This window comes from Calonectris borealis, chromosome 4 (assembly GCF_964195595.1).
Source record: "Calonectris borealis chromosome 4, bCalBor7.hap1.2, whole genome shotgun sequence".
Taxonomy (NCBI): domain Eukaryota; kingdom Metazoa; phylum Chordata; class Aves; order Procellariiformes; family Procellariidae; genus Calonectris; species Calonectris borealis.
The window spans coordinates 45,042,385-45,059,287 of NC_134315.1; the positions used below are offsets into that span (position 1 = coordinate 45,042,385).

General features: G+C 39.7%; 2 protein-coding genes across 4 annotated transcripts in view; both read right to left on the reverse strand.

Moving 5' to 3' along the window:
* Positions 1-4,082: 4,082 nt before the first annotated feature.
* Positions 4,083-13,218, reverse strand: MSMO1 (methylsterol monooxygenase 1). Of its 2 annotated transcripts, none has more exons than XM_075149385.1 (6): positions 12,758-13,218; positions 10,784-11,093; positions 9,564-9,712; positions 8,540-8,666; positions 6,598-6,752; positions 4,083-5,045 (listed from the first exon to the last, which is right to left on the reverse strand). In XM_075149385.1, the coding sequence occupies exons 2-6, from the start codon at positions 11,036-11,038 to the stop codon at positions 4,838-4,840; spliced, it is 894 nt and encodes a 297-aa protein (XP_075005486.1). In that variant the 5' UTR covers positions 11,039-11,093; positions 12,758-13,218; the 3' UTR covers positions 4,083-4,837. The 2 variants fall into 2 exon arrangements, with proteins under 2 accessions (XP_075005486.1, XP_075005488.1); XM_075149387.1 differs by lacking the exon at positions 12,758-13,218 and adding an exon at positions 12,318-12,441.
* Positions 13,219-13,540: 322 nt separating this feature from the next.
* KLHL2 (kelch like family member 2) overlaps positions 13,541-16,903 on the reverse strand; it is a 62,265-nt gene continuing 58,902 nt past the window's right edge. For both annotated transcript variants that reach the window (XM_075149389.1, XM_075149388.1), the window contains 3 exons: positions 15,929-16,069; positions 15,622-15,765; positions 13,541-14,952 (listed from right to left, as the gene is read on the reverse strand). In XM_075149389.1, the coding sequence (XP_075005490.1) occupies positions 14,924-14,952; positions 15,622-15,765; positions 15,929-16,069 (314 nt within the window). In that variant the 3' untranslated portion in view covers positions 13,541-14,923. The remainder of the gene's footprint in view (positions 14,953-15,621; positions 15,766-15,928; positions 16,070-16,903) is intronic.

The following is a 16,903-nucleotide window of genomic DNA, read 5'->3' on the forward strand; positions in this document are numbered from 1 at the left end:
TATGATAGCTCCAATCAATTTTAAAAAGAGAACAGTTGATCTCAGTGTTAACAAATTACCAGGCAAGTAGGTAGAGATAACTTGTGAGATGTAAGAAGCTTTTACGAAACTTATCTGAATGATGATTATATACACATATTATACCTGGCAGCACTGGTCACTTGAAGGTTTGTCTTCAAGACAGAAGCTTCTGTTACCAACCTCCAAAATGCCTTGCACAACTCAGTGGCTCTATTTCTGGGATACCTGCAAAACAGGGCTGAGATGTAAAGTTGTGGCTTTTCCAGTACCTTGAGAACAGGCTTAACATAAGGCAGGTCAAAGGAAATACAAACAAATAAAGAATGAACTTCTAAAAATCCAAATGCAGACAAGGCAGTTACACAGAGGGAAAGACAAAACACCCCACCTTCCAGTTACCTATTGAATCTTTCATTGTCTCCACCTGTTAGATGACTCACCCATGCTACTGAAACTCAACCCTGTCAGGTATTTAAGAGCTCACAGTGCTCTTGCTGGGGTGGTGAACATCCTATACATGTGACAATTCTGTGTAGAGCCTCTTTATAGGCTGCAACTTAAATTTCATACCAAACATACTTGACATTCGCACTTGCACAGTAAGGGCCATGGCTTATTTCTGCTGCTTGTTTCAGTCTGCAGGAGTAATTGCTGCTCCTGGGGTGATACTGGTCCTGGACACTGAACTCCAATGCTCTTTCTGAGAGATGGCATGGCTATACCGCCAAACGCTCTCATACAGAGAAACTACCATGCAGGATCGTTTTGAGAGCACATGAAACTGGCTGACAGGGTTTTTTAAAGTGGTGAGTCATTATCTAACAGGAGCGTTCTTCTGGTCTTCCACAGGGACTGGTATTTCAAGTCCGGGGGCTAATTTATTCAGTGATTACATAAAAGTGAATCAAAACTGATTAAAATTTGTGGATGACAAAGAATGGTGAATAATAAGGATATAGCAGCTCTGGAATGTGATTTAGATTACTTGGTAAGTTGAGCACATTTGAATATTTCAGAGCAGCAAATTGCAAATTACACTTAAGAGCAAGAAATATAAAACACACTCGTAACAGTCTGGCAAGCAGTACTGCTAGGAGCATCGAGAGATCACAATAGATGGGTAACTTGACTATATTTTCCAGTGCAATGCTGCAGAACAGCTAATTTTATCTTTGAATGTTTAGACAGAAGGACAATGGTTGAGAGGAAGGATGTGATTATACCACCAAGGTGGTATTAGAGAGAATGATCTGGACACGCACTTCTGATACCTACAGCGGAAACAAGACATCGAGAATTCAGAGACAAGCCACAGAAGTGATTTGAGAAACAGAGAAAATGCCCTACTGAGGAGGACATGATATCATCTGGGTAGGTGGTGAAAAATACAATTGAAAAGCGATTTGACTGCTGTGTTTATTACCTTCACAGATAGAAAATTATAGCAAGAACCAATGGCAAAAAGTTGGCTTCTCCCTGGGCCTGCCAGTTACAGGTTTCAATGGCTGAGATTTACCAGAAGGCTGCAGCGAGAGAGGCAGCAGTAATGGGATGGAGATCTGGGGGCAATGAACCAGACGCTGTAGCTGGCAATAACTATCTGTAGCCACAAGGTAGGTTTCAATTTAATTTTTCAACAAAAATGAATGTTAAAAATCTAGAAACATACCACACTTTTCTTTAAAATTATCTTAAAACACGCAGCATTTATTAGAAACTCGGGAAAATTAATGAAGTCATATAATCTACAAATATCATACTAGCAATCATTATTAATATTTTCTGGCAAGCGGTGCTATAGTGTAATATAAACCTCCTTATTTAGTATTTCACATCAGCAGCCCAAAAGCAGTTGATTATTTTGCAATCTTAATCTTAATAATTTATTGTACTTTTCAATCTTCCATGTTTTTTGATGCAAAACCCAAGAAATTAATTCATCGCTTTCATAGGACTTAATTATTGTCATATCCTAAGGAAGAGTACAAGCTGTTACTTCCCACAGATAAGCCTTACTTAAACTAAACAGGACTTTCCGGAAAAAGGTGGTGAAAAATGTTGCTCTCCCACTTAACTGCCCTATCCTACCACATTTTAAGAGTTAAATCTGTCTCCTTGCTAAAGAGGGTAAAGGACAACAGATTGTGTAAGGTTTTGTTGCGCCTTGTCAAGAGCCAGAAACTGTCACCGGTATATTGCTCTCATTTTTTTCTATTGCACAAAAACCTCTTAGTTTTCAGAACTACACACATAGTCTTTCTTACTAAATATGGAAAAAACCATCAGTGAATCTTATTTAATAAAGGTCTAAAACCTCAGAAATGTAATTGCCTAACATCGTTCTTAATATGCATAAAAGATACATAGTAATGAAGTCATTTACTAGCCAGCATCATGTTCAGTAATAAATACAAGGTTCTGCATTTGAAAAGGTGGTGGGGTGGTGGTAAAATGCAGGTCTGTTTGAGTCCTGCAGCAAAAACAAGCCTGTGGGTCTCAAATGCAAGTTCCTGTGTTGAGAGAGGTCCAGTGGGCACATTTTTTCAGCAAAAAATAAATTTATAAAGCACAGTTTGCATAATTCTCGAGACATTTGTTAAAGAAAGAGCATCAAAAGCAATGATGTGATCACATTCTACTCTAAGGATGTATGCAAAATAACCCAAAAAACTGAAATAGCAATGGGTGTCAGAAAAATATGGATTCAAGTCATGAAAAAAGAACAAAAAAAACCCCATACACACTGTACCTAAAAAGATGGCGTAAGTAAGGTGTTAAAATTACATTCCTTATTTTCAAAACCTCTTGAAGAATGGAATATACATTGTAATTTTGTAAGTCATCCTATCAAACTCTTAATGTTCTGATTGAGCTCTCCAAGAGCTGAGGAGACACCAAGCTTTTACAAATACGTTTACTGGAGTATTTAAGCAATTGGCTCACAGTTGTACATAATTTTGCGACAGTGGGTGTATAGGCACAAGTTAGCGGGCTGAGAACCAGCGAATAGAATCATGTGCACAGGGAAAATCTGAAGCGCTGAAAGCTCCTCCTATTTTAGGCTAGCAGATAGCTGCAGGATGAGAGTGGGAGCTGATAAAACGAAGAGGAAAATGGCCATCTTTGAAACCTGATTAAAGAGGTCGCTTCCACCATGGAGAGTTTAGGCTGGCAGTGCATATAGATTCTGGAAGTCTTAAGTACCAGTCCCCGCTAAAAACTGAACAATACAGAGATTTCAGCTTCCATTCACCTGCCACAATCAAGTATTTTCATTTCCTTTTAGAGGGAAGGGGAAGAGGAAAAACACCAAATTGCAACAGGGATTCAGACAGAGAAGTAAAAGCTTCTACAAACACATGCAGAAGAGGAATCTGAACCACTCCCACATCTCAAGTAATACTTTAATCACTCTAAATATCATTAACACCTTCGTTTTTTGTTAGAAGCCTGATCTCATCTGCACTTTCACAGGAGTGCTTGTTTTGAGTATTATACCAGACTGCATGTGAAGCAGCATGAAAATTCAGGTGGTCTTGAGTAAGGAAAACACTGTACACAGCTCTAAAGGATTGATAGGGTAGATGAAGTGGCATTTGAAGTCTGAAGAGCAGCTGACATTAAAACACAAAGTGCAAGATCTTTATAAGGGTTTAAGCCCTTCTTAAATACTTCCACTGTTATTTCCTGTGCAACAGACAAATATTTAGAGTAGATTCAACAATATTAGATTACTGCTTCTATTACTAGTACAACTCAAGTAGTGGATTTTGAGATTCTATGTCGCTTAACTTGAGAATGCACTTGGCCCAAAAGTTGTCGCTACATTGAGTAGCTACGTATCCAAGTCCTTCCAAACACAAACCAGCAGAATTTACAAAATGTCCTCCGTTTCCATTTCTTACTGCTGTCTCCATAAGGTTTACAGATGGAACTGTTGTAGACCATGCTACCAGAAATAATGCTTCTTCATTAGAGATGAACAGAGTAAGACGCTATATCCTACATGTTTTTTATCACAACTTTGTATTAAAAAACATATGAAAGGTATAATACACGCATCAAACCAAACCACATTTATTTCATCAGTCACAAGTGCAAATGTAGCAACAAATCAGTTCAGCAAATTACAACACACAAATGTAATGTAAATGCTAAGTACACTGAAAGACCAACTTCAAAAGAGCAGCAAAAAACAGTTTCTTCAAATAAAAACTTCTATTATTTTTACCTGTAATCTAAAATAACATAATAAATCTAGATCAGGAATGTCTCTGCTAACCATGTTTAGCCAGGTGTTCTGTTATTAACAGTTCGCATTATTCAGTGTGCAAATGGCCTGTCTAAGCTTCCTGTTAAGAGATGTTTTGGTTTTAAGCAACTTTTACACAATATTTAAATAATACAGTGCTGATACCAGTTAATATGTTCTGCTATTTGATAAAACAAATTTAAGAATATATATTTAAAAATACTAAGTCCAATTTCAGTGTACATATATAATTCTACCTGGATCCAAAGTGGGCAACAGTAAAGATAAAACTGAATTTGTTTCCCCCCCCCCAAAAAATGGATAAACACAAGTCATCTCAGTTTTTGCACCATCTTTAAATCTGTAGTTAAAATATATGCAGTACTTACGTATAAAATAGAAAGCATTCCCATTAGGAAGATACTGCAGCGTAATTAGCCGTTTTTCCCTACCACTTAGTAGCCAAGGAACAAGATTTATGCTTAACACCCGATCACTATTTTGCTTTACAGAAAAGCAAAAGTTGACTACCAGTATTAGCATCAGAATTTTTACACTGAAAATTTAGTTAGCCTTCTTCTTTGTTATGAGTTGTTGCTTCTTCTCTTTTTCTTTGTAGGCAATGAATTGAGAGTCTGTACCGAAGATTCTGTCCCACCACGTGAAGGTTGAAGCATAATTGCCGATAAAGTTCATGTGATGGAAATCATGAAAACGGGCCCCAGCATAGAAAGGCACCAAATGAAGAGGGTTCAGCGGAACATCATAGCCACTACAGGGGAGGGGGGGAAAAAAGCAACTATAGTAAAGTGTTTTCTCAGATATAAAACACAAAATATAGACACTAACTTGTTGTTTTTATAAAATAAAAAGATTTTTTGTATTATAAGGCCCCGAGGTAATCACTGTAACACTGGCTTAATAGGAAAACAAGATCCCTTCTACCCTAGCCAAATGCTTCTGTAAACTATCCCACAATGGCTTTGCCACTTGCTGAGCTTTTCAGGTCAGTTTATTAGGCAACACAAAAAAATTTAAGCAAGTCACCTAAAAAATCGCAGTGGCCGACTTCCTGCCGGCTTAGCAGCTTTAACTGACTCAAGAGTGACGTTAGGAAGGAGGAACAAGAAATAACACTATCTTTTAGTGACAGGCTATGAATATCAGCTCAGCTGCTCATCAAACAGCATCTCAAATCAACTAGAATCGTAGTACTTCCTACTCTTATTTTTAGCTTACTCCAAGTTCTTCAAATGTTTAAAATTCAAAATACACGATTGAAGTAATATTAAAACCAGAACAGTTTGCTTTAGAGGGATTTCAACTCTTGCTTAGTAGTACTGGAAAGCATCTTACTACCACCTAGTGGGGACAGCGGAAGATAATTTTTTATGAACGCCTCATTTGGACAACAAACTAAAATGATAATCATCAAAGGAGATTCGTATTTTGCATCAATTACTTGATGATGCCACAACATATACTTCTCAGTCTACAACCAATATATAACTAAACCAGCAATGATGTGTACGATGAGTTGGTTAGTAGCTCATGTTCCACTAAAACAGTTGACACTCAGCTTACAGTAAGACACTGTATGCTTCGTAATATAGTTACAGATACAAGGTCAAGTGTAATACTAGCATTTCAAAAATGAACTGACTTTCCCCTTCCTCTCGAACACAGGAAAGAAAAGCTCATTTGCAGATGAGCCCAACTAAGCCTACTGGGATTTGTGCTAGCATTTCAGAGCCAAATTTGAAAGAAGTCAGTTATACTACAGAGACAAGAAGTCTTGCCCTTTGTACCTACCATAAATAAATAAATAAAAACTATTATTTAAATAAATTATTCAATAAAAACTATTATTAAAAACTATTTATTTATTTATTTAAAAGACAGTCAGCAGTTGTATAGCCTAAAGTTTCTCTTGTCTGGGAAAACTGGCTGACAAAGTATTAAATGGAGAGAACTCTTGGCTGGAATGTCATATTTTGCAATTGATTTTTGGTGTTCTAATATGCATAAGGTCAGTTGTACACCAAATATCAAGAGCCAGACATCCTAATGAGGCACCTAGCTTCTGAACCCCTCCTCGAGATGCTGTAGCTACGGTGTACACTCTTTTTATCAGCAACATTTGCTATTAATAGTACCTCAAAACAGAAGACTATAACTGTTCAGATTGTGTCATTCTTTGTAAGAGGCATAAAAGCATTTCAGTGCCAAATAAAGAGCAAAGCTCAGTAAAAGAGACAGGTAAGTTTGAGACAGACTTAGGGAGAAGAGAAAAAGCAATTATTAAAAAGCAATAAGGATTTCACCTGTGTACATCAATGGTTTCCATCAAGCGACATATCACCCATGCCCACAGAAGAATCACATGGTTACAGAAAACAACAATTCCAATAAAAAAGCCAGTTCCAAGGATAAGTGTTTCCAGAGGATGTGCATATTCTGCTTGCATTCCAAAGGGAGACTAGAAAGAGATAACAGACAGGAAAACAGTCACCATTTTCGATTTTCTAGACCCCCAAATCAGAATCACCATTTTGTGGTACTCTCCCCTTCCCATCACCCCACAAGACTACAATAGGACAAACAAAATGATGTTGTGGGTAAAGGCAATGACTGAGCAAGGGCCTTAACACAGGTGTTCAGATCCTTGTTGAGAAAATAGAAACAGAAGTATTCCAAGGTCATAAGGATTATCATTCCACTAGTGATTCCAAACACTTCACTACTGGTTGAAAAGTTGAAAACTTTCATTTAGGCTTACCATTACTCAAGGCCAAAACATTATTTCAGGAATATTAAAAGTGTTTGGGAAGCTCCTATCAGCTTTGCTATACATCCAGTCTTGGAAGCAGAAGGAAGTCAAAATATTCTCAGAGTCAGGATTCACTTAGAAATTTATTTAAAAAATAATTAAAAAGCCCTCCTCATCTTTGACAATTTTTTAAGAAAAAGTCTTACTGTTCAAATATTATTATGGGATTAAAATAAAACATTTTGTTTTCTTTATATAGGTGTTGTTTTTTTTTTTTTTAATATATACACACACACAACCCCCAGTCCTACATTTGGTTTATAAAAAAAGAAATTCCATAGAGAGTTTTCAAAAGTAGACCACCATAGAAAGATAATAATTAAAAAAAATTTAACCTAATGCTCAAGGTTGTAAGTTTGATTATCAGGGAAAAAAAAAGTCCACTTCAGCTTAAGGGCGATTTTAAAATCATCATCTTTTAGTATCAGGGCAGGTTTTTAGTGAAACAGCTATTAGCCTACACATCACTTCCGTGTGAACTGCTAACCACGCAAGAACAATGGCCAGAAGCTGCTCCTGCTAGAGACCGGAGGGGCTGCCAAGAGCAAGAGGAAGACAGCGGCTGCTGCTGCAGATGTAAATACATATGCGTGCATCAATCAGTATCAAGCTTCTCTATGATTGCAGCCTATATAAACCACCCCTGACCCAGTAGCTTGCGGTTTACCTTAGGCACAGTATGGGTTATACACTGAAACACAGCAGTAGACAAACACAGTAGCACTGACTTCCGTGATCCACAGACAGTGCCATCTAAACACAGCCATACCACCTATAAGGTATAAGCACTGCTGGACCCTATCTGTCTCAGAACAGTGCCACCTCCAGTCAAGCATTGCTCATTACCTTGTGCTCAAGGTCAGCTCCAACACCGCTAAATGCAGAACCACCCAAAAAATCTCTGCGCTGCACAGTGCTCTCGATGCACTGGCTATACTGCTTCAAGTGGCCAATATCCAAAGCTATAATCCTTTCCTGAATCATATATCCTGCACATAGCACACACACACCCAGGCTGTGCAGGAGCCGCCTGTCTGGATCGTGTTCTGGGGATTAGTACGCTCTGGGTAACACCCTGGGTGGCGGAGAATTGACGAACAATCAAAATCAGAAACCCACCATTCCCCCCCTCCCATAGCAATCAAGCATGTAACACACTTTTAAAAGCTTGCTTTCACCTAGCTCAACTGCTACGATCAAACTTCAAGAGTTGAGTGCCACCCTTCATTCCCATTAAATGAAATAAAATTGCAGGAGGTATTTTCAGAAACAAAATGGATGACTGTTCTTGACAAAGAGCTCAAGAAAAGACATCTATCCCACTGTCAGAGGGATGCAAAATTATTAAGGCTTTCAAATAAGACCTTTAAATAAGTTGTGTGAAACCACATATACTAAAAACCACTAAAAAAAAAAAAAAATCAAGGAATACATACCACAAACTCATGGTGAACCTTATGGATATACTTGTATATTCTCTTGTGATGCAGCAATCTATGCAGGAAATAGTGCCAAGCATCCTCAATCACTGCACATCCAAAACACTGAGCAACCAGAACATACCTTTAAAAAGGAGAAGAGCTATTAGTTACAGAATATACCAGCAGACACACAATCTTGAAAGATAAAAAAAGTTATATGCTAGTAAGAGTGGGAAACATTTATGTATATTACTGATAGAATAACAGTGCATTGACATGACCTTTTTAACATACTAAAAATACCAATTGCCAAGCACATTAGTCCTTGTATCTATCAGCTCATCTGTTGATATGCTGAAGTAAATTAGCACGCAGTATAACAAACCGTCATTTTAATATTACAGTTTATAAAGAACATCCGTAGACTGCGTGAGATGTAGACATAAAACCATAGAGCTGCATCAGCTATCTAAACCAGATAGAGAGTAATTTCCAAGAAACATGAGCTTCTGTTGTAAAGAACAACTATAAGAAAAAAAAAAACAAACCAAAACAAACAAAACGACATTTATAACTAATTCAGATTTGTTTAAAAGTCTATCAGTTTAGTGCAAAAAAGGATAATGTGAAGTAGGTGGTCCAATTCTCTCTCTTGAGGAACACACTGCTGCTATGATATAAAACAAGGTGGAGGGAAGAAACACTTAAGAGGAATCAAAAAATGTTGGCTAAAAAAAACCCCAGAAAGTCCAATATTTAACCCATTACATGAGGAATCTTGCTTCGTTTCCGTAACTCCCTCCTAATCCCCCCTTCTTCCGAGTATCAGAACAATTTGGGGCCATTTAAAAAAAAAACCAAAACCTAGAAAGCTCTAATTAGCTCTCATAGCAGTTAAGCATCAACAGAAGCAAGATTAACGAACACTGTTCATATCGCCAAAAAATTATTGTGTATTAGAGTTGAAGACACTATTTGTTAAATATTCTGCCTCCAACTGTATGTAACTAGCATCAACATACAAGAAAAATCTACCTACCACCTAGGCATCTCTTCCCACTCGTACGGGATGTTAAAATACTCTGTGAAGTAATAGGTGCCACAAATCAGAGGAAGCTGAATGAAAAAGTGATTGAAGAGGAGTGTTTTGAAACACTTCCACTGTTTTTCCCATGTTTCTGGTTTATCCTAAGAAGAAGCAAAAAGAATCAGTTGTGTTATGTACTTCTATTGCACATAACTGAAGTGCTGCAAAAATTACTTTGGAGGCAGTTTCATCTTCACCTTGGAAGATGGATAGCAGGTCCTCCCACAATACAAGTTAACTCAGGCAATACAAATTACATAGGATTGGATTCAGTTTCATCAAAACCTCTTGTTTTTTCTAAGCTAGCTTTCTGTAAAATTTAAAGACTCTCTTAACAGAGGTTGTCTTTGCCAGTCGCCCCAAACTATTCTTGTCATTTCAGTGTTTGTAATTAGCAGGAACATTTCATATTCAACAGTTTAACACAACTCTAAGTTTGTATTTCCATAGCTAAAATAGCAGAATGTATTTCCACAGCTAAAATAATACAAAGAGAAGCTGAAGATACAAGCTTGTGAAGAAATAAGTTGTCTCGGAAACATCCAGTTTTTGCAGGGAGACATTTTACCAATTACTGTAATAATTTCAGAAGCTGGTATTATAAATTTCTAATTCATATCACAAGGAACTGGGGGAAAACAATCATCTTTAGATACTGGATGCGCCTTTCCTACCAACTAGTAGCGTGCAGTCCATCCTAGGCTTTCTCCATTGTTAAAATACTTCAAAATCCTTTCAAGAGGGTATGCATAGATATACTTTGAAGGAGACGCTTGCTATTAAATAAGCGCACCATGTAATTCTTTCATACTACTAAGACACACCTCTACCACCAGATGCTATGATTCTACTATACCTTCCCCTGCTGATACATAAACTTACATAGAGAAAATTTAACTTTGCTACCATAGAGATTGACATACCCTTTTCTCTCTATACCATCATGGTGGAAACGATACCTTCCCTCAGAAATAACTCCCTTCCTTCCCCAAAATCCACTTCTCTTCCTCTCCTCACACACATTGTAATTTTGCTCTATCACTTCCAGGAGGTCCACAGTGATAGAGCAAATGGGGTCATATAAATTGGAAGCTAGGATACCGCAGTTTTATGCTCTACTTCAAATATTCAAAAGCAAATCAGGAAGTGTATAGTTCACAACTTTGTCTTACCTGCTGAATTTTATACTTTTGCATGTACGGTATAAACTGGAAGACAAATCCAGGTACACAGAGCAAGAAGTATGAAACTTCATGAACTATAAGTGATCCCCAAGTTGCAATCTGGAACTTTGTGTAGTTATCCAGCATGTAATTCCAGGCATTTTTAAATGGTTGCTGCAAGGGGTTGTCAGGCAGGAAAGAGTCTATGTATTCCACCGCCAGATAAGCAGAGTTCAAGATATTAATGCTGTCGTTCATTGCCATTGTTCAAACATAAAGCATCACAATTACAGTTCTTCTACAGTTGTCTATAAGTAACCTGCAAATTTTGAGAAAAATCAAATAAACAGCAGTTAATCTTCAGAAAAAAAACATTACTTATCTTAGTTGTTACCTAGTTTTAAAGTAAAAACAGAGAAGGGAGGGAAAGACAGATTCTGCTTCTACAGAATAGTGTAAAAGAACAAAGCTTAAGATTGGTTTGAGAGGCAAGCCAATTTGAGAGGTAAACAGCTCTCAAGTTTTGAGATTAGGTCAAGGGAGCAAAAGCATAAAGAAATATTAATTACCACCCAATTTTATTTCAAGTCTTTTGCAGGATAATTGTATTCTGTACTAAAAGAGCACAGAAAGGTTCAAATCAGATTTAGAAGTTAAATTAACCATGATATCCTGATTATCCAGCCTCATTCTTTCACAACCATGAGCTAGAATCCATGCAAACTACAACACCACAGTGGACTGCCTTTCGACTGCAGCTGGCTTGAGAAAATCCACCTTTCCATAAGTAAACGAGTTTTCATCACAGCTCCCAAAAGCATAGAGGCAGCATTCCCGCAGGTGCCCAGAATTTTGGCCATTTCCACAGACTAGGCTGCTTGTTGCTTTGGGCTGGACCTTTAAAGGTCATCTAGTCCAACCCCCTGCCATGGGCAGGGTCATCTTTCACTAGATCAGATTGCCGAAAGCCCTTGAACACTTCCAGTGATGGGGCATCCACAACTTCTTCGGGCAACTTGCTCCAGCATCTCACCACCCTCATCCTAGAAAATGTCGTCCTTATGTCCAACCTAAACCTACCCTTTTTTCGTTTAAAACCATTGCCACTTGCCTTGTTGCTACAGGCCTTGGCAAAAAGTCTTTCTTCTTCTTTCATGTAAGCCCCCTTATATAGTGAAAGGCCGCAGTAAGGTGTTCCTGGAGCCTTCTCTTCTCCCAGCTAAACAACCCCAGCTCTCTCAGACTCCCTCCCTAGGCGATGTGCCCTCTGAACATTTTCACAGCCCTTCTCTGGACACCCCCCAACAGGTCCATCTTCCACTCTAAAACGTGTGCGCAATTCACAGGCCAGAGGACGCTGGTTAGTCCCCAGCTGATACACTCAGACTAGGTCCAACATGAATCATGCACCAAGCTCGGTAACCAACAACATTAGTTACCATTTTTCTTTAGTAGCAACAGCTTCAAGATGCTACTGTTTCTTATTGCCAGATACCACTTTATTAACGATAGATACATCATAGCAGATGCCAAGGAGGCTTACAACGCCAGCTCCTGGGCTGTAAGGCTACTTATCCTCCTGAAAAAGCAGCCGGCTAGCCGCGGGACCAGCGGCCGGGCTGCGCCTGGATCAGGCCCGTCCGTCCCGTCCAGCCCCTGCGAGGACCCTGCGAGGAAGCGGAGAGACCCTGACACACGCCGCCGGCTGGCAGCGGGCACGCGCCGCCCACGCGCAGGACCACGATGGCGACGAGGGGAATGCCCGGGGCAGACGCCCGGCCGGCGGCACCCGCGCACAGCCGGCCCTCGGCCCTCCGCCCGGAGCAGCCCGGGGTGGCGCAGCCGCGCGGTTTGGGGGTGCCGCCGGGAGGCGCCGCACAGCCTGCACGGGCGCCCGCACCCCGACAACGGCACCGGGCCACCACCGCCCGCTCTCTCCCACCCCCGGCCTCGCCCGGCGGCGGGCCCCACGCGTCCCCTCACCTGGGTGGTAGCGGCGGCCCCTCAGGCCGCGGCGGAAGCAGCAGCAACGGCGGGAGCGCCCCTCGCAGCAATAACAACCGCCCGGGCCGCCGGCTCTTCAAGTGCGCCCTCCCATTGGCCGCCCAGCAACCCCCGGCCCGGCGCCCATTGGCTGGCTGGCGGCAGCGGCGGAGAGTCAGGCGTGAGGAGGGGCGGGACGGAGCTGCGGCTCCCGCGGACCGATTGGTTGAAGGGGTGGAGTGAGGATAGTGAGACCTCGGCGCGCGGCCAATGAGGCGGGAGGGAGGCCGGGTGACGTCAAAGACGTGATGAGGAGGAGACCGGTACCTCAGGTGGGCAGAGGCGGGCGGGGGGGACCGGAGCGGGCGCGGCGCTTGCCTCGCCCTCGGGCTGGTACGCGATGCCGCTCCCCGGAGCCCGGCGGCGGGGCCCCCGCCCCGGTACCCGCCGCCTGTCTCCACAGGGCCGACCCGGGCGTGACCGGCTGCCGAAGCTGCCGAGAAATCGAAGGAGGAGGAGGGGAGTCAGAGCGCGGCCCACGGGGCGGCGGCAACCGGTACGAGGGAAACGGTCGCCTGGGCCGTTGCAGCGCTGGGTGCGGCTGAGGGGACGGGTGGTGTCCATCTGCCTACACGCAGGCTTCCTTGCTTAAGTAAAGCAATGGACCAGAACCCCATTCATTGAGTGTGGTATCATGCAGGTAAAATTCTACAAATACTACAAATACACAATTCAAATAAAATGTTTCTAGTGAAAGCCAGTACCCAAACCCACAACACGTCATACAATATCAACAGTAAAATGCAATCATCCATTTAATTTCAACATCTGCTAAAAAATTACATTATTCTCAACCATCATACTAATTTCACAGCTCAAATAGTTTGACTGGAACTTAGAGGTGGATGCTACTTTCACTAACTGAAACAAACCTGCAGCAAACCAGTGATATTTACATGACCAGTTCCTAACCAGCTTCCCACCCCCTCATCCCCCCCCCAAAAAAATCTCTTCACTGATATCAAGATTATTTGGTTTGAGACTTGTATTAGAAACACAAGTTTTAAGCAACTTGTTGGCATTAGGAAACAATATACAAACTTTTATTTGAAGAAAATGTCTCAAATATGACAATAACTTTGGTCATGTTAAAAAGAGGCCATCCAAGAACAAATAAAAATGAGCTGCTTTATAAGCATGGCCACATACAGTATATTCAGATATTAGCTAATAGAAGCTAAGGTTACACGCATAAATAGGCCTTAGTACCATGCAAGTTTAACGCAATTTCATACATTCATTATAAATTTTCAGTTACTTTCATGCCAAATCACCTTTTGGATAAAAAGGTAAGAAAGTAGTAACATCTAAATGTGACCAAAATTGAACAGAAAAAAAAATTGTAAGTACAGACAACATTTTTATTAAAAAGATCTTGAAATTACACCTGTTTAAGAACTGTTATACCATCTCTCTGATCTCTCCTTCAGTGGGAATTAGTAGTGTTAAGCATTGTTACATATCAAAAAATACAACTCTGTTTTACAACATAGTACTGGCATATTCAAAGTACTGTGCCAAATTATAAATAGTAAAATCAGGTTTTGAAGTATTTCAATAGAAAGCAACTTATGCTCACACAAACATATGCACATATTAGAGTTATGTAACAAAAGTTTTATAAAAGGAAACATTTACCCCATGCCAGCTTGAATTACTGCGGTGGGATTCAATACCTACTATGAAGACTGACGGTTCATTTCTTTAAATATATTTATTAGTCTCTGGAAAAAATAAGACAAAAATTTACTTTCACCAGAATACACACCATTCTTCACTGACAATCCGTTTCTCAGTCATGACTGACGTAAGTCAGTCCTTATGAAAGTGGCTTTTTTTTTTTTAAGACCTTGCAATAAAAAAGAAATGGTCCACTAGACTTCAAAAATTCAATCAGCTTCTGCTCAACTGCAGAATAATCCTACGCATTGCTTCTACCTAGAGTAATCTTCATCATCTGTCATCTGTAATTGTAGACAGTCACATCTTCCACTGTGACTCAAGATGCAGCTACAAGTAGAGAAGTGCTTAGATACTCAGTCACTTCAAATACACTTGTTGAAGACTGCTTCTAGTGCATAATCAAGTTGAAAATCCCTTTACTGATCATAATGGTTTGTCAATAACTGTAACACCTAGAGTGAGGGAAAAAAAAGGCATTAATCTTTAGGTAGTGTTTAGAAAAAAAATCAAGAATGTGAAAATCAAGTTTTAATATAATACCCTGCAACTAGCATAACATCAAAAACTTGTGCACCAGCATCAGTGTTCATACTTTCCTCAGTGTCTCTCTGACAAAGTTGTCTGAATCAGTGCAAAGTTCTGAAAGTTTCTGTGACTTGAAAAGGTTTGCCATTACTCAGGTTTAATTTTGTTCTCCGTGAAATAGATCCTTAACATTCACTGAAATAACTTATTTGAGAAACTGCAGTTATTGAAGGAAAAGATTCCTGAAATAGCTCTTGTTTTCTAAATATCAAATCCCAAAGAACTTCAGAATTGGACCTCCACAGATTGAGAAACAAATCTCTTGTTAAAAAAAGGACTGGTCATACCAGAATCATCTTTCTGACTCACCATTTACATGCTAAATCCCTCTTGAGTACAGTTTAATACCATTTTTTTCCTTGTAGTGAATAATTGTTTGAAGTCATCATTCAAAACATACCATCAGATTCTTCATACCCGTTCTAGTATCTTCGGTTTTACTTTAGACAGGACTTTCTTTGGATACTTTATCAAATTTCTTCTCCTAGCTGTTATACTGTAAAAAGTCGGTTAAAAAAAAAACCTACACACATTACCTGCATAGCTTCTTCCTGTACTCATACAAGATGACACAACTGTCCATTTATCAGTTGTTGGATTATAATATTCCACTGTTGATAAATTACAGGAACCATCATCTCCTCCGACTACATACAAGAGACCATTTACAGCACAAACACCTAAAAAAAGACAGGAAACCAGTAAAAAAATAAGCAATTGGCTTGTTCACTCCATAAAAGCATGGTTTCTATTCTGTGACATCATGAAAGCAGCAGAAATCCAGGAACTTGCCATTTATACCAAATGATATTACCACTATTTTAAAGGAATTGTTGCGTATACCTGCATTCCTTCTGCACATGTTCATGTCTGCAACCTGCTTCCATGTACTGGCGACAGGATCAAACACTTCAACACTTTTTCTTACCAAAGGACCATCATGACCGCCTACCGCATACAATAAATTGTTTAACACACCAACACCTGTGAACATACGAAAATACTCAAAATTAACCAGAGAATGGTTTGACTGATACAAAGGAAAAACAACAACTATTATGTCCACTAACATAAATCCTTCATCCAGTCAGTGTTAGGAACTATTTCAGAAAACATTTGGGTCAGGATGCATTAAAGCAAAAAGACAGTAACTACAGCAAGACACTAATAAAATGTCTTGCATGCCCAACTACCATATTGCAGCATACAAAGACCAGAGCTGTTCTGCAACAGAAGATTTAGAAAATTCTGGATGAAAAATGATGTGCAGGAAAATGAGGATTGTTGAAATTTAGGACTAATTAGAAGTGACAGTAAATGAGACAGCGTGCTCAGCCAGCATAATGGAAATCTGACAAGATGATAAAGCGTAAGTGAATTTTTATAAAGTAAAAACTGTGCAGTATGGAGGATAAAAGCTGAATGGATAGACATTATACAATAAGGATGCTTCCACTGAAGTGTTGGAATACCTTGTAAACATATATATGAAACAAAAGTAAACAGTAAGAGTGAGCACCTTCCTCCTCCAGGATTTGGAGGAGAACACCAAGGTTCCTTGAACCAAGCTTCAGTTATCAAAATATCCAAAAGGATATTAAAGGGTCTCCTTTACAACAAAAGTTTAAAAATCTGTAAGCTTGGGATGAAGGAATAAATAAAGCTAGTCTATGTCTACTTGCTAATCGGGCTGCACATATTGAAAAGATGGTAATAGAGGAAGCAGAAAGGAAGGCCTGTTTATTTATTCCTGGCTTTACAATGCACTGTTAAAACCCAAACATAATAAATTTCAGAAATGTAGCGGGTTTTTTGCAT

Coding starts and splice junctions, on each gene's coding strand:
- MSMO1 (XM_075149385.1), bottom strand. CDS start 11,038: ATGGCAATGAACGACAGCATTAATATCTTGAACTCTGCTTATCTGGCG. Junction 8,667..9,563: donor TGGGAAGAGATGCCTAGGTG/GTAGGTAGATTT, acceptor TCCTTTTTAAAG/GTATGTTCTGGTTGCTCAGT. Junction 5,046..6,597: donor GAAACCATTGATGTACACAG/GTGAAATCCTTA, acceptor CCTCCCCTGTAG/TGGCTATGATGTTCCGCTGA.